Source organism: Belonocnema kinseyi, chromosome 5, assembly GCF_010883055.1.
Source record: "Belonocnema kinseyi isolate 2016_QV_RU_SX_M_011 chromosome 5, B_treatae_v1, whole genome shotgun sequence".
NCBI classification, from domain to species: domain Eukaryota; kingdom Metazoa; phylum Arthropoda; class Insecta; order Hymenoptera; family Cynipidae; genus Belonocnema; species Belonocnema kinseyi.
The window spans coordinates 36,060,222-36,084,095 of record NC_046661.1 but is presented as its reverse complement, the minus strand read 5'-3'; the positions used below and the strand labels follow the sequence as shown (position 1 = coordinate 36,084,095).

At 35.8% G+C, this 23,874-nt stretch overlaps 1 protein-coding gene across 3 annotated transcripts in view; it reads left to right on the top strand.

Moving 5' to 3' along the window:
• The window catches only part of LOC117172960 (transcription factor SPT20 homolog), a 68,083-nt gene that overhangs the window by 28,540 nt on the left and 15,669 nt on the right, over positions 1-23,874 (top strand). For all 3 annotated transcript variants that reach the window (XM_033361281.1, XM_033361280.1, XM_033361279.1), the window contains exons 9-14: positions 17,031-17,190; positions 17,395-17,451; positions 17,747-18,085; positions 18,539-18,701; positions 18,793-19,010; positions 19,115-19,262. In XM_033361281.1, the coding sequence (XP_033217172.1) occupies positions 17,031-17,190; positions 17,395-17,451; positions 17,747-18,085; positions 18,539-18,701; positions 18,793-19,010; positions 19,115-19,262 (1,085 nt within the window). The remainder of the gene's footprint in view (positions 1-17,030; positions 17,191-17,394; positions 17,452-17,746; positions 18,086-18,538; positions 18,702-18,792; positions 19,011-19,114; positions 19,263-23,874) is intronic.

Genomic DNA, 23,874 nt, shown 5'->3' with positions numbered 1-23,874 from the left:
GTCCTCGGGTTGCGGATAGAGGGTCCCTGTACCAAGGGTTTCTGCTGAATGTGGTTACAAAAATAAATAGGTAGTTGCGGAAAATTGTCCAGGGGTGTTCCCAAAGGAATTAACCCCCAAGCGGAGGTGTAAAAACCATGCCGAAAGCTGAATGCCACCTGAGTGATGGCTCAAGAACGGTGACTCTGGGATACCGGGTTACCTCTCAGAGTACGCAGCCTTATCCTTGTATGCGGGGCTTTACAAGGATGGACAAACACCTTTCCCTAGCTTCTCGTGGAAACAATAATAACAACACCAAACATAGTTGTAGTAAGTGCGGTTCAAAACAACAATGTTGTTGTCGGCCAACAATGTCGACCACTCTAGAGCTGGGGGAGCCAATGAAGATGGATTTAATGCAATGGATCGGCGGAATCTCGGGACCTTTAGATCGACGGAGCGACTGAATCACGACTTGCTAGAGTGCTACGATGTGAGTGTGGTCCCTGAATGGGGTTACATGGCACGACTGCATGCTCTGTGGTGCGAGAACCATCCGGAGATATCGCAATTTGTCCATCATCGTCTGCGAACCCATGCCGAACTATTCCAAAAAAGGGGCAATGTAAGCGGAACGCCTACTCTGCCACGGCTAGAACAAGCCGGCAATAGAGAAAGAGAGGCGACACTAAGACCAACCGCGGGCAGGCGTCCGATAGAGGAAGAGTGATGTTTTATGACCCGGAGAAACATCAACACCAAGGTTTTTCTCAAGCCTAAAGATCTGGCTGAAATGGATGAAGAGCTTCGTGGACATTTTTCCGAAGAATCCGAACTCTGGGCTAACAATTGTGTGTATAATGCAGCGAGAGCTTTGGCCGATGGGAACCGTAAAACAAAACCAACGGTTAACACTTAACAAGTCAAAGCTGCTGACCACCAGGCAGCACGTTTTTGAGAGAATGCGGATACTATCTGACGCTAAGAGAAGTCTAGAGTAGAGAGAGAGAGAGAGAGAGAGAGAGAGAGGTGGGTCAGAGAAAGTCAACAGTTTCTTTCTGACCCATCTCAACTCTTCCAAGACCCTCCAGTTACTGTCGACCACCCGCCCAAACCAGAGGTGGTAGAAGTATTTTGGAGAGAAGTCTACGAAGTTCAGCATAGACTGATGTCCATCACTACCGAGGAGGTGAAAAAAGTATTAAGAGGGATGAAGAACTATTCCGCTCTGGGATCAGATTGTATCAAGAAATTCTGGTGGAAGAAGTTTCCTTCTACCCATCAGCATTTGACCCGTATTTTCAATTTATATTTAAAGTTGGAAGAGCCAATTCCGGAGTGGTTGGTGGAAGGGTGCACAATACTCTTGCCGTAAATAGGCAACTTAGCTGACCCGAAGAATTACAGGCCAACCACTTGTCTGAACACACTGTGTAAGATATTCATAGCTATCCTAAATGATAGGATTGTTCGGGCAATTGAACATGTGAGGCAAGAAATGTATGAACAACGAGGCTCAAAGAAAGACGTAGCGGGATGTCGGGAGAACCTGCTCATCGATAGATGTGTATGCAAAGATGCAGCATACTACCAGCATGATCTATCTATGGCCTGGAATGATTACCTTAAAGGTTCATCCGCAAATCGTGAGGTGCATAAAGAGATTAATGCTGCTTTGGAATACCAGATTTACTATCTAATCTGGAAAAAATCGCGTGACAACTAACAAGGTCACCTTTCAGTAAGGAGTTTTGCAGGGCGACACCATGAGCCCACTCCTCTTGTCGAACGATATACTAAGGAAATTAGAATGGAATTTGGGTTAGACAAATGCGCCACGGTTTATTTGAAGCGAGAAAAACTTAATGGCATCCATGAAGACCCTGAGCTCGTCGATAGAAGTGCTATACGACACCTTTGTGCTGGAGAGACTTATACATACTTGGGCGTGCCACAGCGTCGAATTCAGGATGTGACATATATAAAGGATACTCTTCGAAGCAGATGCAAACGTCTCATCAGGCAGATTTGGTCTTCCGAATTGACGGCGAGAAATAAAGTATCAGCAACGAACTAGCTTGCCGTTCCGGTAGTGCTCTATTCATTTGGAGTGGTTCCATGGACAAGGTCAAGGTGGTCGCGGAGTATTGAGTCTTGACTGCCTTCACTATAGGATTATTCTGGGTACAACATATAGAGTCGCAAATGGAAGAGACCCTCTTCTTAAAATGGTCAGGTATCTACCACAGAAATGTGGAGGATCAGTCAATGTCGGCACTAAGAGTGCTTTATTACCATCTCTATCACTCTTATGGCATTAACCTTAATATTGCCCCTCCAAATGCTCCTAGGGAAATCGAGACAGTTGTCGAGAATGAGAAGTGCCGCATATACTGGAACTTTATATTTACGACCATTGTTTCTGTTGCACACTCGAGGCCCGACATGGCTCTTCTTGACTTCGAGAAGCGAACCATGTTCGTTATCGAATTTTCGGCACCAGCTGACAAAAACATCATAGCCAAGGAGAATGAAAAGAAAGAGGGGTATAGAGACCTTATAAGGGAGTTACAACAATTGTGCCCGAAATATTCTGTTAAACTAATCCTCATTATCATCGGCACTCTTGGAGGTGCCAAGCATCCCGGCTTGTCAACAATATGCTAAAACGCTTGCTGGAAAAATTCAGAAGGCGGTCACAACCACGTCTCATGACCGTGAAATAGGTGATTCCAGTCTGTAACGGAATCAATACGACGATCTAGCAAAAGTTTCGTGCACCCTGAGAACACGGAGTGATCCAAGGACTACCGCTTTCTGTATTTTTTCCGCAAGTGTATTAGCATATTGTTGACACGCAGGGATGCTTTTCAGGCTATTAACGAGTGAAAGCTTGGCACCTCCAAGAGCGCTGATGATAAGGACGATTAGTTGAACAGAATATTCCGGGTACAATCGTTGCAAGTCCCTTATAAGGTCTCTATACCTCTCTTTCTTTTCATTCTCCGTGGCTATGATGTTTTTGTCAGCTGGTGCCGAAAATTCGATAACGAACATGGTTCCCTTCTCGAAGTCAAGAAGAACCATATCTGGCCTCGAGTGTACAACAGAAACAATTGTCGATAATATAAAGTTCCAGTATATGCGGCACTTTCCATTCTCGAAAATTTACTCGATTTCCCTAGAAGCATTTAGAGGAGTGATATTAAGGTTAATGCCGCAAGAGTGACAGAGATGGTAATAAAGCACTCTTAGTGCCGCATTGTGCCTTTGGATTTAGGTTGTTCACGCATGAGTTGGACAACTAGATTGTATGTGAGCTAAATGTTCGAGATGTGCATGGCACGCCCTGTGGAAGATACCGTGCATCCTCTTATCGAGGAGACACGAAAGTTTTTCTCTTGTGCTTTCTTATTCCAGGCTTTCAGAAGTGAGTACTCGAGATAGATAAGGTTTGATGCATTTTGCTGACCGCTAATACTGAAGTTAAGTCCGAGTGTTTTAACAGCCTCCTCCGCTTCTTTGTACAGAAACGCTCCTTTGCCCACTTCTTCGTGATTCCTGACCATTTTAAGAAGAGGGTCTTCCATTTGCGACTCTATCTGCTGTGCCCAGAATAATCTTGTTGTGAAGACATTCAAGACTCAATATTCCGCGACTACTTTAACGGCGTGCGATGTGCAGTCGCGGAACAGAAGACTGAAGATGCATGCTTTTGTTCATGTTCATAACCTTTCTTGTCCCCCTAGAGCTAGATGTAGTTGCTCTTTGTTTTTAGCATAGATCTTAAGATCGTCCATGTAAAGTACATGAGAGACCTTGTATTTTCAATCTGCAGGCTCATGGTGTCGCCCTGAAAGACACCTTTTTGAAAGGTGACCTTGTTAGTTGTCACACGATTTCTTCCAGATAAGATAGTAAATCTGGTTTTCCGATGCGGCATCAATCTCTCTATGCACCTAACGATTTGCGGATGAACCTTTAAGCTTTCCAAAAGGCAGATGATAAGTCTATGGGAGGTCGAATCGAAAGCTTTCCGATAATCAACCCAGGCCATCGATAGGTCACGCTGGTAGAATGCTGCATCTTTGCAGACACATCTATCGATGAGCAGGTTCTCCCGACATCCCGCTACGTCTTTCTTTGAGCCTCGTTGTTCATAAATTTCTTGCCTCACATGTTCAATTGCCCGAACAATCCTATCATTTAGGATAGCTATGAATATCTTATACAGTGTGTTGAGACAAGTGGTTGGCCTGTAATTCTTCGGGTCAGCTAAGTTGCCTATTTACGGCAAGAGTATTGTGCACCCTTCCACCAACCACTCCGGAATTGGCTCTTCCAACTTTAAATATAAATTGAAAATACGGGTCAAATGCTGATGGGTTGAAGGAAACTTCTTCCACCAGAAGGTTTTGATACAATCTGGTCCCAGTGCGGAATAGTTCTTCATTCGTCTTAATAATTTTTTCACCTCCTCGGTAGTGATGGGTGGGCATTCTTGATCAGGTGTTATGAGGGCATCCCACAGCTCCTTGAAGCTATTTATATTTTCTGAGTCTTCGTCCAGTCTATGCTGCACTTTGTAGACTTTTCTCCAAAATACTTCGACCTCTTCTGGTTTGGTCGGGTGGTCGACAGTAACTGGAGGGTCTTGGAAGTGTCGAGGTGGGTCAGAGAGAAACTTTTGATTTTCTCTGACCCACCTCTCCCTACGCTCTAGACTTCTCTTAGCGTCAGATAGTATCCGAATTCTCTGAACAATATGCTGCCTGATGGTCAACAGCTTTGACTGATTAAGTGTGTGATAACGGGTCCGGAGTTCGCGCGCGAACTTTCGAACCTTGGCGGTAAAATTCCTGCCAGATGTGATGCAGTCAATCGCACACTGAATATGGGACGCGTACTGTCTTGCCCAGCCTATCTTTATTGCAAGTTGATACATTCGTCTTTTGGTCTTATAATTAACCTTTGGTTTTGTTTTACGGTTCGCATCGGCCAAAGCTCTCGCTGCATTATACACACAATAATTGATAGCCCAGAGGTCGGATTCACCGGAAAAATGTCCACGAAGCTCGTCATCCATTTCAGCCAGATATTAATTTCTATGTTCAAATGGGTTTTAATAGACTGCGTAAAACGTATTGGAGCACGGCAAAATATTCTCTGTTCTTGTCTGGGGTACCTACAATTGAATTTATTTTCTAAAAAAATCAAATTCTTTTTTTTTCTAAAATTGACATTAGAATAATATGCAAAATTTCGATTAATTTGATTCTGAAGTCGAGCCAACTTTTCTAACCTTGTTACAATTTTACAACCATAATATATTAGGGTGGCCCAAAATGACAGACTTTCGATTTCTAATTATTTGCAACTGGTAACCTGTTCCTCATACTGAAAAACTAATTTCCATTTTTTTAAATAATTTTAAAATAATATTTAGAGGTGACACCAAGGTCATTAATTTCTTATGGAGTTTAACATAAAAAAATGTCCATAATTCTTCATGCTCAAATCTAACATATAAATTATTTATAGAATCACATGAAATTTTGGAAACTCCTTATTCAGTAATGCAGTAAGTGCTTTACAAAAAAAAGATTACAAAAAAATTATTATTAGGATTGTTTTGTAAGTCTCAAACATGGCTGTTTTTGCTTAAAACCATGATTTTCATGGGCTTGCTTCAGGGTCTAAATATTGTTTGTTATCGCTGAAAATTACAACAGATGTTGCTCATAGATTTCGGATGCGACCTAATGAAAATCGTAAAATTTTAATTTTTATATCAATCAGATTTTTACCAAAAACCAGAAATAAATTGTCCGTCAGCGACTCAGGTAGTCTATAAATTACTTATTTTATGGTGGGCGTGTTGCCTCGGCTCATCCATTAGTGGTCTACTCTGCCGTGATTTGAAAGAACACCGTTAACTGCAAGTTGAATCCGAGATGCAGTTAACGGTGTTCTTTCAAATCACGGCAGTACTATACTCTATACCTACAAAATCTCAAAATATATATCCCAATCGTAAATACAGTAAATATGAATTTTGTATTCGAAATTATTATAAATAGAATCTTTAAATCAGCTGATTTATTTTTTAATTAATAATATTTAAACATGTAATAATTTTTAATTATTTAAACATTTAAAATTATGCAGTGTCCAAAATTTTGTAACTAATAAATTGTTTTATCGATGACAATATTTAATAATAATTAATATTTTATAAAAATTGTTTAAACAAATAATTATTTTTAATTATTTAATAATTTGAAATTTAAATCAATAAAAATTTTTAAACCTATAAAATGTTTCTATCGATAAAAATGATCAATAACAATTACTTTTCTATAAAAATTGTTTAAACAAATAATTATTTTCATTTACTTAAGCATTGAAAGCTTAAATCATTAAACATTTTTAAACTAATAAAATGTTTTTTTATCAATAAAAATGTAACAGCCATTAATTTTTTAATCGAAATTGTTTAAACAAATAATTATTTTAAATTATTTAAATATTTAAAGTTTAAATTATGAAACATTTTTTAACTAATAGACTGCTTTTATCGATAAAAATATTTGCTAACAATAAATTTTCTTTAAACATTGTTTAAAAAAATAATTATTTTTAATTATTTAAACATTTTAAATATGGAGCATCAACAATTTTCAAACTAATAAAATATTTTTATCGGTAAAAATATTCAATAAAAATTGCATCTCTATTCTCTATATAATATGTTTAGACAAATAATTATTTAAAATTATTTAAATATTTTTTAAATAATAAGCTGTTTTTATGGATAAAAATATTTATTAAGAACTAATGTTTTAACTGGCAATTGTTTAGCTATTGAATACATGGATATTAAAAGCAAAAAATTTTTGACATTTAATTTATTGTATAAAACGGATATTCACACGAAGGTACCATCTGGTGGGCGTTGGAACTAGAAGCTAGCTTCTAAACATGAATTGCTTCATTTTACAAAAAATAACTAAATTCACAAAAAATAAAAAAAATTTCACAAATATTTTGAAAATGTTTCAAAAATTTCACCGATCTGAATAATAATTTAAAGATTTCACTGAAATTGATAAATTGTTCAAGAAATTTCTTTCTTTGAGGGTGATTTACGCCCATGTAATTCTGCTTTGGGGTTTCCTATTAACCATATAAAATCCGAAACACGCGTATCAGTCATAACTGCAGATTCTTTAAACTTAATATTTTGATGAACAATCTAAATATATTTTATGCAACAAGACTAAAATAATCACTTTAATAACGTTGCACCGATAGTTTTAGGCGCACGTGCCTCTTCCTACTGATGTTCGGAAACTTCTGTCTGCAAATTCAATCATGGTCATAGTTTGCACCTTTATAAAGGAGTATCCATAAAGTACGGTATTTATAAGTGAAAGAGATACAAATAAAATGCAGGTAAGACTGAGAAAGATAATACACAAATATTTCGTAGAGGAGAACTGATGAATGCTCCTTTAAACTCGATAGATCTACGTATCTGAAACAAATCCTCTCGTTGAAAATGTTTAGAAGTTTAGAAAAGCAGCCAGTAGACTGGTACAGGTAGAAGAAACCTTTGAATTCTTATTGTCCATTCCGATAACCTGAGCCCAAGACCATAAAATTCGCAGGTAAGTACCTCGCCCACTTTTTCGTAATCCGCTTACTGTAACAATGGTGACCAAGAAAAGTTAATATTTCCTTGGACAGTTAACGATTTTATGAACTTCAAACGATTATTCAACCGAAAACTTTGAAAGCATGGTGTCACCTCTAAATGTTATTTAGAAATTATTTTAAAAAATGGACATTAGTTTTTCAGTATGAGGAACAGGATTCCAGTTGCAAATAATTAGAAATCGAATGTCTGTCATTTTGGGCCACCCTATTGCTGATGATTTCTTCTTTCGGGATTTTGGAAGGAGCTACTACAAAATTATGTCCTTTAGATAAGGCTGAAATCATTTCATTGCTAAGAGGATAGTCAGAGATGTTTTTACTGTATCAGTTAGTCGTGTTTGCCTTACTGAAAGTAATTTGTCAAATTTTATTTTTTGTTTTTGAGTGGAAAGATCTTTAATCCGTTGGGATTGGTAACAAAATATGCTGTCCAATGTAGAGCAAATGTCAAATCTGAGGGCGTTTGATAGGAAGATGTGAAGTTTTAATAATTTTTTGGAGGTAGTGTGTAAGACAAATTTGGTATGTTGTATTCTTTCTTTCAAGAGAAGCAAACTTGTATTATGTAGGATTGATTTGGATTTAGTTGTTCCCAAAATATTTTTTAGTTGTAAGAATTTTAGGACGATTTTCTTGTCCCTGCACCGTTTCAAAAAAGCTCAGGATGTTAGTAGCTTACCTCAAGAAGTCATGAGCTTACTAAAGATGTTGGTTTTAGTAATAATACTCGGTTTTAGTAAGAATATTCTCCCCGTAGAGTTCTTTAATAGTAGATTTAATGATTTCACGATGATTCATTTCGATAAAAAGAAATATTTCCCACCGTGAAGAACATGTATTGTTTTTCATTTTTAAATTGCTGTAATGAAAATGAAGTTTTTTGTTGATAATTTCTATTTTTGTTTGCAAATTGAACTATTTTGTTAGAAAATTTAAGTATTTGTTCCGAAGTGAACGATATATTATTTAAACATGGAAGTATTATGTAGAAAATTAATTTTTATTGCTGAAAATAAATATGTTTGAAAATTATTCATCATTGTGATGGAAATTCAAGGATTTCTTTTTAATTAACATTTTTTGTTAAACATTCAAGAATTTGTTAGGAAATGAACTTGTTTGGTTAAAAAGTACAGCTTTTCATAGAAAATTGGTCTTTTTGGGTATAATATTAATCTTTTTTTTTAAATTTATTTCATTTGTTGAGGGAAAAAGACGCTTGTTAAAAATTCGTCTTTTAATTCAAACGATCGAAAATTCTACTTTTTACATTCTCATCAAGAGAAGGTATTAGATTTTTGTATAATTTAACCCCCCCCCCCCCCCCCCCCCCCCCCTCCCCCGTTTTGGTCAAATGTCCACGTTTTAAGACCCCCTGAATCCGAAAAACAGGTTTTTACGAATGTGTCTGGCTCTATGTGTGTGTGTGTGTGTACATTTTTAGTTTGTAAGCACGATAACTTTCGAAAGAATTGACAGATTGGATTGGCTTTTGGTATACTCTTTTAGTGTCCTAAAATTGGGGTTTAAGTTCGTTAGCCAGACATTTTAGATAATAACTCAAAACGTGAGCGTATTTTAAAAATTTTTGAGACCACTTTTTTCAAAATTCAAAAATTTTCTGTACGGATGTTCATGTTTACATTTAGTTACATTTTACGATTAAACTATGGCTAGACAAAAGTTGTGCATTTTAAAAAGATCTACAAATTTGTTTCAAATCACTTTTTGATAGCATGCATATAGTTTGTGGAAACCTTTTTTTGTAGTTGAAAATTCAAAAATGTTGTTATAAATGTATTTATTTTGATGATACTTACTTCATTCGAAACAAAATTATTCTTTGTGTTTAAACAATAATATTTTTGGTTGATAGTGAAACTATGTGGTTAAATGTAGAACTGCTGTACATATTTATTCATATTCATCATTTTAATGGAAAATCCATTTTTTTTCGTTGGACATTGCGTTTTTCGTTCAGAATTTTTTTGTGAAATTTAAATGTAAAATTGTGTGTTAAAAATATATAATTTTATTTGAAAATGAATATTTTACGGTTGAAAATTAAACTAATTGATATTCCTGGTAGAAAATTGAAATATTCCATTTCGGGTGGAAAACTTATATTTTTCAGTTGAAAATTAAAGCAATTAGTTGAAAATTCTTTACTTTTCTTGAAAATTGGTCTGTGGGTAGAAAATCAATCTTCTTTGTTAAAGATAAACATTTTAGGCAAAAAACGCAGCTATTTGGTTAAAAAGACAACTGGTTCGTTCTAAATTCAATTATTTATTTACTAATTCAAGTATTGTGCTTCACCTTTTTTCAATCGATAATTCAACAATTTTGTTAGAAATTCGTTTTTTTACAGAAGTTCATCTTTTATGATACAAAACTTATCTTTCATCCTTAAAAATTAATATTTTTTTGAAGAAAATTTAAATAAACAATTTAGGATATTTGAAACTTACTGTCCAATTATTGCGCCAATTTTTCCTGAATATTGCTATACATTAGTACTTGTCTCGTATGGCTGGATTCGTAAAATAATACGCTGGAGATTGCATTCATAAAATTTTAATCAATATTGAATATATGAAAATATGCTTGGTCAAAGTTGTCCTCCCCTGAAAGACTAATTTCTGGGCTTGCAATGATTTTTTCTCGAGTAAAAAATAACATTCCCATAATGAAAAATATTTTTTTGATAGATTGAGAAATTTTTTTGTAATTTGTTTTCATTGATATTCCATTAGCGAAAGCAGGAAACTAAGGTTCTTGTTTTTTATCTGTTCAATTATGCTGAATTTTTATTATACAAATGACTCCTGAATGTATACATGATTTGAATCAGAATTTCAAAGAACACGCAAATTTGTTGAACGTCAGAGAACTGTAACCATTTCACGAATCTTTCCTTGCCTTGCTCATCTTCCTTGCTCAGTAGCTGAATTCACAAGATCGCTGTTCGAATATACGAAAGGAACAAGCGCTGACAAGACCTGCCCACTTAGTCTCTGTTCGTAATTGAAATTCACTTGCTTTAGAAAGTTGAGTTTAGTGACGAAACTCTTCGCTTTATCGTAGCCCGGAAGCTAGGACACATTTGCTCCACGATAATAGATCCTCATCAATATTTGTAATTGATACCCTACTGATAAAAATCTCAGAGTATATGCTAAAGATTCTCAAGGCTCTGAGAAGCTTTGAGAAATTCTCCGCAGGTAATCGAAGACTTTCAAATAATATTGGGCCGTCTCAATACTAGCATGAAGAACATGGGCCTCAGAAGTAACGTGAATAAAGTAAAATGTGTGATGTTTTGTACAAACGGCGAGAAAACAGTATAGAACATTGCTTAAGACGATGAGAGGATAGAAGAATTTGATAAGTACGTTTATCCAAGAAAAGGATAAGAGTAAAGTTAACGCGGTTGACATGCAATTCCTGCACAATGTATGAGGTAAAATACTAATTGAGAAAGCCAGTTGAGAAGATTCTCAAAGAATGTGGTGCAGATTAAACACTGTTTTACAAGAGTGAAACAAATTTGTTGATATGGTTTGGGCATGATGAGAGAATGAAAGAAAAGCGACCGTGGAAACAAGTATATTTAGGTAAAGTTAATACTAGCGTACCCAGAGTCAGACCGAGGAAAGAATGGTGAGAATGTTTGAATGAGAACCTAAGTCGAAAAGATACAAGAAGCGTAAAGGCAGCTGAAATTGTATGCCGTGTAAGGAAAGTCTGTCTAAAAGTAGTTGAGAAGAAATTTGTGATAAAGACTGTCATTGGAGTTACAGACGCCTGAAATGAAAGACCTTGAATACCAATGGGCCCGCGTGGAGATCTTTACATAGCAGATGTGAGTAGAGTAAGGAGTATGTATCTTAATATGTGATTATCAGCCAGCTTGCGTATTTTTGTGACCTATGGCACATGATGACTTTGTTAATCTGTTAGTCTGGGGTGATTGCTATAAAGATTGATCAACGACCTGGTACGGAGCTGTGTTGGGGAACGAACGTGTTCTTTAATTAAACAACACGGAAATTCTAGATTAATATAAAAATCCATATCCCCCTCACCCCATTATACCTCCTCGTAAACTTCCATCCCTCACTTTTCTTATATGAACTTCTTGCTCCCCGACAGTATAATGAGGCTAGAACTAAGTGAGTAAAGCCTACCATGAACGGGATTCTGCTTGACGGTATAATAATAATATTACAAATAAATCACTTAAAATTGAAGGTATGCTATTAAAATCGACAAACTTCTAATGCTTAGCATTCAAAAATTAATAATGATCTTTAAAATACTTTTAATAAAGCGCTTGAAATTAAATCTGTTTAGAAACTTCCAAAATTGGACACTTTCAAATGTAAAGTATTTGAAATTAAAAATATTTAAGCAATACTTGAAATTGAAGCTTCGTAAATTAAACAATTTCAAACTAAAATTCTCAAAAATTTTCATTGTACAATTTTGAATTAAAAACGACTGCAAGAACAATAATTCCAACTGAAATTGTAAAAGTGTTCTGCTAGAAGTTTAAATTAAATAATATTTAGATCGAAGATTTCAAATCTGAAGTGTTTAAAATTTAGATTCAATATTTAAATGAGCGTGAAATAAAAGAAACTTAAATTGAAAATCTTATACTACCCTTTAACTGATTAACCCAACCTAAAAATTCAATAGAGCCATTTTATCCCATAAATATTATAATTACATATTTTTAGATAATTAGAGCCTATTACGATTTTGAACTAAATCTGTATTCGGAGTGAAAAATTGGTTAATTTCAGTATTTTTGATGTAAAACGTTTGTTTTTTAATGCTAGGTTTTAGATTAAAAAAAACATTATGCGTAAAAACTATTCAAATAAGCCACTTTTTCTTTCCGAATACAGGTTTGATTTAAAACAGGAATAGGGCCTAATTATCTTAAAAAAGATGTAAAAAAATATGTCTTTATGAAGTAAAATGAGACAATCCAATTTTGAGGTTGGGTCTTTGTTCCATCGCCCTTAAGGACATGCATCACGTCACCAATTCTTTTAAACGAACTTACGTGACAGTGTGGTAGATGTTCTTATTAATTGATGAATTTAAGTTTGAAGTCTACACGATTCTGTAATAAAAGACGTTTGCGATGTGGAAATTCTGTATAGTGAGCTGTTGAGCGTGAATAATTTTGAATTAAAAGTATTTGAAATTAAACTAATTTGATTCGAAACCAACATGTTATAAGCCTATTACGTCACCAGAAAAGTGAGCATTAAGATAGGCCTTTACAATACTGCCCAACTAGCAGCAGTCAATTAGTTTCAAACACCACCGTACGAGATTACCAATTACAGCTCAAACAGATGCGACTTACATAGAATCCGTGAAAGCTTCGATTCTCAACAGTTACATCGTAAAGTATTATAACTGTAAATCTTCGTATGCTCAAAATCGTGGGAAAAAAAACACCAAAAGCCCACCCCTCAACATAAATGACGAAGTGAAAGAAGCAAAGGTGTCACCAATTTGGAAATATTCAGAAGAAATTGGAATTTCAATTAAATATAAACAAGAAATCCTATAGTAAATAATTTATTTTAAACCGTATTTTAAGGTTTTGATTAAAATTAAATGTTATTCAGTGCTCTTTTTTATTGACAATGCTCCAATAACTTTCAATTACTACTTCGCGATAAATATTCGCGTGTCAGATGGCGATGTTCTGAATCTCAAAGACAGCCTCATGCGGTCGCACGAAAAAAAAACCGATCAGTGAATCAGTCTCATCGGCTTCAGTTGGCTTCAAGCATCGGATCCCCACTACTGGTCGACGAGAACTCGGCAACGTGCTTATTCACTTTGTGTGTGTGTGTGCCCCGCTTCGAGTGAACTGTCCCAACGTCATTACGCAAATAAACAGGTCGGCCGTTCGGGTACAGTGCCTTACCGGAATGCTCCTGTATTGTCAGGCCTAAGTGAGCACCGCACATCCCCTCGCAGGTCATCTCACTGTAATTAATGCAATCAATTAAACTGTAATTAAATAACAATAATGTTTTAATACTTCACAATACTTAAGAATGTCGTAAACTTAAAATTATTGATTTTTGATTTAGAACTTTTCCATTTTTAAGGTACCTGATTTGAATGATGTTCCTTGTAAAAGTTTTCGCTTTGTAAGTGTATAATTAAATAAGTGCAATTTTATTTGGGTATTATTTTGCACCATAATGTTTGGGGCTATTCAAGTATAACGTAAGCATTCTGAGAGGGAGGGATGATCTAAATATATGCTTATTGTTGTATATTCGTCATAGAAAATATGCTTTCAATTGGGGGTGGGGCAAGTATAGGGAAAATTATGCTTAGGTAATACTTGAACGGCTTCTTTGTAAATATATAATCTAAAGAAAATAACCGACTTTCCTTAAGCAGTAAATACTGCGCATAAATACATCATTTGAAAAAATACAATAGTTAAATGTTCTACTTTTCTCGCCATTAGGGTTCGTAAGCACTTATTACGTACAAGAAGTTGCATTGTCCGTCTCTTACCTCTCAAAAATAAAAAATTCAAATGCTACGACCTTGCGGTTTTATATTCGCCCCATAAACTGACCATTGCGAAGCGTAAAAAGATATTGAGAACATTGGGAAAAATCAGCAACACTAATAAAATAAGGTCAGCATCAAGTGCGGTAATGCCAAGGATAAGAATCACCATGTTCTCGTACGGCCGAACGCTAAGCGCTCAATATTCTGACTAAACTGCAACATTCACAATTTAAGGGTAGCAAAGGTGCTTAAATAACATCAGTATCAAATGCGGTAATGCCAATCATATGAATCACTCACTTCTCGCAATGTTCGAAGGCAAAGAGCTCAATATTTTAAAATAACCGCAACACTCACTAGTTCAGGGAAGATAAGGTTATCAAATAAGGTTAGTATCAAATTCGATTGCTCGAATCATATATATTGCCCACTTCCCTCAATGTTCAAACGCGAAGCTCTCACTATTTCGAATTAACTGCAGCATTGATTCTAAAATAAGGTTTTAATCATGTGAAATTGACTCAATCGTATATATCGACCTATTCTCGCAACGGTCGAACGTTAAGCGCTCAATATTACGAATTAACTATGACTCTCACTGTTTCTGGGCAAAAATGGTTTTGAAATAAGGTTATATTCATCTTATAATCATATGCGATTATCTCAATTATAATATTCTCCTCTTCTCGCAACGGCGAAGCGCGCAAGGTTTTATCATAACTGATACAATTACTGCTTTGAATAAAGAAAGGATGCAAAGTGAGCTCAGTTTGATTGGAGGTAATGCCAATTATATAAATCCGCCGCTGCCCGCAAATTTCGAACGCGAAGCGTTCAATGTTAGGAATCAAGTGCAACACTCACAGTTTCTGGGTAGCAACGCTTCTAAAATAAGATCATTATCAAGTGCGTTTGTGATAATCATGCATACCGTCCACTTCTCGCAACGGCCGCACTTGATATTGACATATTTTATCACCGTTGGTGCCCTGAAATATTTAGTGGTGCAGTTAAGTCGAAATATTGAGCGATTCGCGTCCAAAAATTGTGAGAGGTGGGCAATATATGTATATGATTCGACCAATCGAACTTGATACTAACTCTTTGCGTTTGAGCGTTGTGAGGAGCGGGCGAATTATATGATTGGCATTACCGCATTTGATCTTAATCTTCTTTAAGCGCCGTTGCTGCCTTTCAATTGTGAATGTTGCATTTTCGTCAAAATATTTAGCGCTTAGCGTTCGGTCGGTGCGAGACGAGGGTGATTCTTATGATTGGCTTTACCGCACTTGATATTGAACTTATTCAAGCACCGTTACTGCCCTTAAGGGCATGTGATACTTAGAAAAGTATCGATTTTACTAGTTTTAGGTTACCCCAGCTTTTTTTCTAGAATAATAAATATTTTGTCTTAAAAATCTGGAAAATGATAGCGAACATTCTAACGAACGTCCCTGCACACTTTTTTGCCGGTTAATTTAAAAAAAATTAATTTGGCTAACTTTGATTAATTTGCATGGCGCTTAGGAATTAGTATCGATTTTATCAGTGTTAGATTCCCCCGGCTTTTTCCTAGATTAATAAATATTTTGTCTTGAAAATCTGTGGAATGATAATGAACATGCTTACGGATGTCCGTGCACACTTTTTTTGTGGGTTAATTCCAAACAAATTTTGATTTTGCTAAAAACTTGTGTGTATATTTCGAGGTTATGTGTGTTCCAATTCACCAGAGCGTTACTTCCAAACTACACAATATTTTTGACCGAAAACTTTAGACTTACAAATAAAAATATTAACTAATGTCCCGGAACTAACCTTGTTTGTAGGCAATCAAAAAAGTTCATTTCATAAATAATTTACAAATTATCGGAATGACAGAACTGAAAAACGATGTAACCTCAAAATAATGCACATGGATAAAATTTTTATTTAGCACAATACATTTTTTTGTTATTATCCCTCAAAAAAGAGTCCAAGGACGTCCGTTATGATATTTTATAGCATCTCCAAATTCACTTTTTAAAAATTTTCATTTTTGTGGAAAAAAAGCCGGGGAAACTGTACCCGATTGACCAGACGACGAAGTATCGCATGCCCTTAAATTGCGAATGTTGCAGTCAAGTCAAAATATTGTGCGCTTAGCGTTCGGCCGTTGCGAGAAGAGGGCGATCCTTATGATTAGAATTATCATACTTGATACTGACCTTATTTTATCACCGTTGCTGCCCAGAAACAGTAAGTGTCACATTTTATTAAAAATATTGAGCGCTTAGAGTGTGGCCGTTGCCCTTATAACCTACAAAATTACTAAGTTTTAACCAAATACGCCGAAAGACATTTTCCCATGCATTCTGTGCGCGGTCCTTTGCTATGTTAATTTTAATTTTTGATATAAGTGATTTAATAATCAAAACATAAAAAATTAAGATAAAAAATATAATTTAATATATTACAATTTTATTTTTTTTATATCAGTGGTTGAAAAAAAGACCAATTAAAGACATTTGGCGAAACGCAGAAAAATACTGAAAACCTTGGGAAAAATTTATTCTGATTTTCTTTGGGGATGGTTCAAATTAAGGCTGTTGATATTTAGAATTAAGTTTAAAAATTTGTTATATTTTGCATTTTTCCGTTTTAAATGTCAGTGGTTTAATAATAAGAAACATCAAAAACATTATGATTTAAAATAAAATTCAAATTCCTATAAAAAATCGTACATTGATTTACTTCTAATGAAATTTGTTTTCTTTTCACAGATTCACGCTTGGTAACAGAGTATTAGCCAATCAATATATTCAGCAGTTTACGGAAATTTTCACGGAAGAGGGGAAGAAGAATGTCAGAATCAAACACGTTGTGCCTGGGCAGGTTCCTCGCGTCACATGCACTCCAGGCATGCAACGTGCGCATCACCAGGTACATTTCTTGTCTGTATGGAATTTCTTCACTTAAACAAAATACCTATTTTGGTTTATGTTGCCAAATTTAAAATCATCGTATTTTAACTTAAATCATCAGATGGTATTTAATTTTTGTGAATACTTAAAAATATAAATATATCTGATTTTTCTAATTCTTTGGTTTTAATTAAGGCAATATCAAACATTTCTTTAATTCCAGGCTCAGCAGGCTCAATTGGTCGCTCAACAGTTGCAGCAGGCTCAGCAGTCGCAGCAGGTTTGCAAACTATATTTTAGAAAATAATTTTCAAATGAATAGCATGTAAAGCAAGATTGATCGCATAATAAAATTGCTATTACTTCTTATTTTCAAAGTCAATTCCTTATTAATACGTTGCATGGTACGCCCTAGTTCAAGGGAATTTTGTTGAATTGTTTAAGTATTCCATTCCTTGCATTTACTTCATCACAACTGAATTTTATACTCTTATGTTAAATATCTTCTGTATATCAAACATAACATTTGTGACAAAAGGGTCTTCATAATCTTATTTTTCATACTTCTTTCTTAGATTCTCTCGCGTGCTCAGGGTCAGATAAATAATTTAGCAGGACAAGTAGCATCCACCAAAGCCGCGGCGGAGGCTTCGACGTCTGCGCACGTGAACCTGACATGTGCAGATGCTGCAAATGTGATTCAAAACATACCTCAAGTGGATGCGATCGGAAGTGTACATTCGGTTGTTCAGCCTATCGCAAATGGAGGACCTAATGTACCAGCACCGGTGCAAATCGAAGCCACTGCGATGCCCACGACCAATCCCAGTCCCTGCAACGGGTCTGGCATCCTTGTTTTTCAACAGAAACAGACTGCTCCAATCAACAATGCTGTCACTAATGTTCCTATTCTGGTGAGTTCAATAAATTGAATGTCTGAGTGTCTTTGGCGTATATTCTACTTGTGTCATGTGATCATCCCACCGCAGCATAGTTCTAACATCGAAGAAAAACATAGATATTTTACCTTAATGTAACACTGAAAGAAACCCGTCGATCCTTCCGATTGTAAAAAAACGTCGACACATCGATGGGAAAAATCAAAGATTTAAAAATACATTTATTTTCAGTGAAAAATATTTACGGTTATTACAATTTCATTATTCATAAAATTCATAACAAACACTTTTTTAATTTATCAAAAGTTATGTATTAGAAGACCCTAAATTCAGGCGATGTATATTTTTTGAATAAATTGTAAACTTTTATGTAAATATTGTATTATATTTATATTATATCTATGTGTCGACTTAGACACTTGTATGTGATTAATTTGATGAATCTAATAAATTATTGTATCTTTGCAGCAAGCCCAGTTGCAATCTGGAACTCAAAGTAACATAGGTGACACAAGTCAAAATTCGAGCGAAGTGACTTTTAAGAATCACGCGACCAATCCAGCAATAAGCGCTCTCGTTACTTCCCTCATGAACTCTGCTAATCAGTTCCAACACCAACAACAAGTTGCAGGTTTGTTTCTGTCTACTCTCAAAAACATAAGTTTTAAATCACTTTCAAAGTTCAAGTTTACAATTACTCAAGGATCTTGTTTAAATTATAGCGAACGCAGCTGCAGCCGCTCTGAACAATAATGCACAAGCTACTCCGAAGTCAAATAATGCCGCGATTCTTAGTTTACTGAATAGCACGCCAGCGAATTTGGCCCAACAGAAAACTCAACCCCGGAGGATCTCCTTAAATGCTTCCATTCCACAGAGAGTAATAAGTCACGGCAACATGATAACCGTACCCAACACGACGGGCCAATTACCAACTTCGGTATCGTCTGATTTTTCAAACAACCAAATTCAAAAGTTTTGTCCTGTCTAACTTAATTTTATTGAGGCTGTAATTGAATGTAAAAGACTTACAATTTTTTTCAGGTGAGACTCAGTTTTGCTCAAGCAATCGCAGGACAGTTAGCAGGTAAACAACAGCCAGTGAAAGGAGCAACAGTACGTCTAGCGCGAGTTCAAGACTCGACTTCCACCCTTGGTTTGTCCATGCCAGGGCTTTCAGCTCTTCTCGCTGGTAAAAAAGGCTAAATAATAATTAATGTTGAATGGCTTTCTTTCAAAAAGTACCTCTGGTTGCTTATTGCTATGAGTTTTTACGTGTAAACTTTTTCCGCGTCGCAGTGCCTCACGCGCATTTTAGGTTATGTAACATTATGTGTCCTAAAAATACACAGGAATCACTACTGCACGTGCCAGAGGTATCCGCTTTCTGACACCACTGGCCCTACTTAAACCTCTACGTCTCTGCGCGCTTTACGCTTTGAAATACTGGTAAAGTACATTGCTCCAAACTCCAAACAAATTAGCACCCGCTGGGAGCGGGTGCTAATCTGAAAAAACTGCACCCGATCCCAGCGAAATCGTGGTAAAATTTTAGCCATAACCACGTCTCACGACCATGACGTAGGTGGTTGCAGTCTGTAACGGAATTAATAAAATGATCCGGCAAAAGTCTCTTGCACCCTGAGAACACGGAGCGAGCCAAGGACGGCCGCCTTCTGCATTCTTCCCGCAGGTGTTTTAGCATGTTGTTGACGCGCAGGGATGCTTTTCAGGCTATTAACCAATGGAGGCTTGGCATCTCTAAGAGCGCCGATGATAAGGACTATTAGTTTAACAGAATATTCCGGGTACTATCGTTGCAACTCCCTTCTAAGGTCTCTATACCTCTCTTTCTTTTCATTCTCCGTGGCTATGATGTTTTTGTCAGCTGGTGCAGAAAATTCGATAACGAACATGGTTCGCTTCTCGAAGTCAAGAAGAACCATGTCTGGCCTCGAGTGTGCAACAGAAACAAGTGTCGACAATATAAAGTTCCAGTATATGCGGCACTTCTCATTCTCGGCAATTGACACGATTTCCCTAGGAGCATTTAGAGGAGCGATATTAAGGTTAATGCCGTAAGAGTGACAGAGATGGCAATAAAGCACTCTTATTTCCGCATTGTGCCTCTGAATGTAGGCTGTTCCCGCATGAGTTGGACAAGTAGTTATTATGTGTACTAAATGCTCGGGGTGTGCATGGCACCCCCTGCAGCTATCATCGGGAATATATTGGTTAAAAATGTGGCAACGGTATGTTAAGGTGGAAATGACACTGTCTTGACATGCCAAAATGAAATCCTCCGTGCCAGACTTCAATCCGGGTGATTTAAGCAGGGCAAAATTTAGCTCACACGACATTGACTGATCCTCTACATTTCTGTGGAAGATTCCGTGCATCCTCTTATCGAGGAGCTGCTCACGGAAGTTTTTCTCTTGTGCTTTCTTAATCTGGGCTTTCAGGAGTGAGTACTCGAGATAGATTAGATTTTATACATTTTGCTCCCCCCTAATACTGCAGTTAAGTCTAAGTGTGTCAGCAGCTACCTGCGCTGCTTTGTACAGATACGCTCCTTTGCCCACTTCTTCGTGGTTCCTGAGCATTTTAAGGAGAGGGTCGCTTCCATTTGCAACTCTATGTGCTGTACCCAAAATAATCCTGTTGTGAAGAAATTCAAGATTCCGCGACCACCTTGATGGTGTGATATGTAGAGTCGCGGAACAGAAGACTGAAGATGCATGCTTTTGTTCATGTGCATAACCTTTCGTGTCCCGATATCACGGAATCTGAGCTCGTTCTTCGCCCATGGAACCACTCCAAATGAATAGATTACTATCGGGACGGCAGGCATATTCGTTGCAGTTACTTTGTATCGTTCTGTTGTTTTGAACCGCACTTACTACAACTATGTTTAGTGTTGTCACTGTTGTTCCCACGAGAAGCTAGGGAAAGGGGTTCGTCCATTCTTGTAGAGCTCCGCATGCAAGGATAAGGCTGCGTACTCTTAGAGGTCGGCCGATATCCCAGAGGCACCGTTCTGGACATCTCACCCAGGTGCAATTCTGCTTTCGGCACGGTTGTCACACATCCGCTTGGGGGTTAATTCTTTCGGGACCACCCCTGGACAATTTTCCGCGACCGCCTATTCATTTTTGTAACCATATTCAGCAGAAACCCATGGGTCAGGGACCCTCTATCCGCAACCCCAGGACGCATTCGGTGGCTTTTTCATAGACCCTTCGGTTTGATTCTAGAGGAATTAAAACAGAACCTATAATCTTTTAAATATTTGTAAAATCTTTTAAGAAAATTAGAAATTTTTGAAATTTTTTGAAATCTTAGAAATCTGATTTACATCTTTAAAATCCTTAAAATCTTCTGAAAGTTTTTAAATCTTTAATATATTTGTAAAATCTTTAACAACTTTGTGAAATCTATTGAAATTTTCTAAAAAAAAATTTTAATCGTTTAAAATCTTTGAAATGTTTTGAAATTCTTATATATTTTTTTAAAACTTCATGTAATTTTCATCAAATGTTTTAAATATTTGTGAAATGTTTTTAAGTCTTTTAAGAAAATTGGAAATTTAAAAAATTTCTGAAATATTAGAAATCTGATTTACATCTTTAAAATCCTTGAATTTTTCTGAAAGTTTTAAAATCTTAAAAATATTTGTAAAATCTGTGACATCTTTGTAAAATCTATTGAAATTTTCTATACAAATTGGAAATCGTTTAAAATCTTTGAAATATTTGTAAAACCTTTTGAAATCTTTTAAAATTTGGTTGAAATATTTGTAATATTTGAAATCGTTTTAAAATATTTCTAAGTATTATGAAAATTAAACTGTTTAGTTGTTTATTTTTCTTTGTAATTCAAGAATGTGGTAGAAAATTCAACTTTCTGTTAAAGATTTTTATTTCCTATTCAAAATTAATTAATTTTCTAATGAAAATTTATTTAATTTTGGTTAACAATATATTTTTTGAGTTTACAAATTCAACTATTTAGTTTAAAATTGATATAGTTTGTTGAAAATTCGTTCTTTTCTATAGGTAATTAATTGCGTTGATTTAATTGGTTTTTGATAAAAAATCTATCCAATTAAAAAAAAATTAATCTTTTGCTTAGAAATGTATGATTGTCGTTCAAAAATTCCTCTTTTGGGCTAGAAAGTTTATCTTTCTGGTTAAAAATGTAATTTTTTGATTGAAAATTCATTTATTTGGTGGAAATCTGGTATTTTCAGCTTGAAAGCTTCACTATGTTCTTAAAAATTTATGAATTTTGTTGAGAAATCGTTTTTTACAGTAGAAAATGAATTGTCTTGGTTGAAAATTTATCTATTTTGACTTGAAAATTCTACATTTTAAATAAGTTTTTTTTTTCTTCATTGACTCAAAAATCTTTCTTTGTTGCGGATTGAAATATTTCGCTAAAAATTTTTCTTTTATATTTTAATTCAACGGTTTTGTATTTAAAATAAAAATCTTTGATTGGTTAAAACATTAACTATCATATTTTTTGTCGAAAATTGATCTTTTTTGGCTGCAAATGCGGAACTACTTTTCTAAAAGTCAACCTACCCTGAATAAAACACGGAAATAAAATTAGCAAAAACTGCGTTGAAAAGGGGGCTTCCAACGGCCACATTGAGCGTAGAACAATTTTTGCCCCCCCCCCTCCCCCCGCAAATATGCACCCTAGGTGCTCCGAAAAATTGTTTAGTGTCAATTTTTTTTGGATGAATAGGTCCGTTAAACACCCTGCACGAAGATTGCTCACTCTCACATTGGCACATTTTTCTAAATAATTCTGAAAAAAATGTTATTCAGAAAGCAAATTCCAACTAGCAGATCCTTATAACAAGAAAAATCTACTTATTTGGCATCTTCAAGTTCATTTCTGGCAGACAAAGATTTAGACTTCGAAAAACATGATTGTGTGTTTCATATTTTCTTTTATGAGAATATAAAAAGCTTCCGATTGTTTCTAAATGTTCCATCTTATGACTTCGTCAAGAAAATACTGACCTTTTACGAATGATTCGTGCACTTTTTCTGCATATTGTGTCTTTAAATAAGCACTTGGAAACTTTCAAAACAAGCACACGACACACGTTTTGTTTTGTATTGTCATTGAAAACTGTTATGAACCATAACCATGGACATAGGAAACAAGGGACTAGGCATGCCATTGCGGTGGTGATGCAATGAGGGGGGAGGTCCGCCACCTTTTGATGTCCCGCGACAAACATGCAGCGCCCACATGTTTATATTTTCATGCACAGTTTGTCGGCAAAAAAGCTCATGCGCATTATCAAATGACACATCGTAAGATGGCGGCTGTCCTCACTCATGCAATTCTCCCCCCTTCCGTGGATTCAACCCCGCTCGCCAAGTTAGGATGGCATGTCTAGTCCCTTGTTTCCTATGTCCGTGACCATAAACTCGCAAACAAAACAAGATAATTTTCATCGCGAAAATATATGTGTTCGTCTAAAAATGAGTTAATTAAATTTTCAGTTTACACATCCGCAACATTTCACAAATTTAATTTTCCTCTAATTGTTATTTTTAATTTGTTTAACATTGAACAACATTAAATACGGGAATTCAAATTTCGTCTACAACTTGGTCCACCGTATCACTGCACCTATGTCAATTCATCATGGCTGCCGACCAATAAAATGCGAGAATTCAAAGATGGCTCTTGCGCAAATATCTTTTTCCAAACTCCGGTGTATTACGGGTTGCAAAATGGGGCAATTTCTTATACACACAACAACCCTTTGACTACAATAA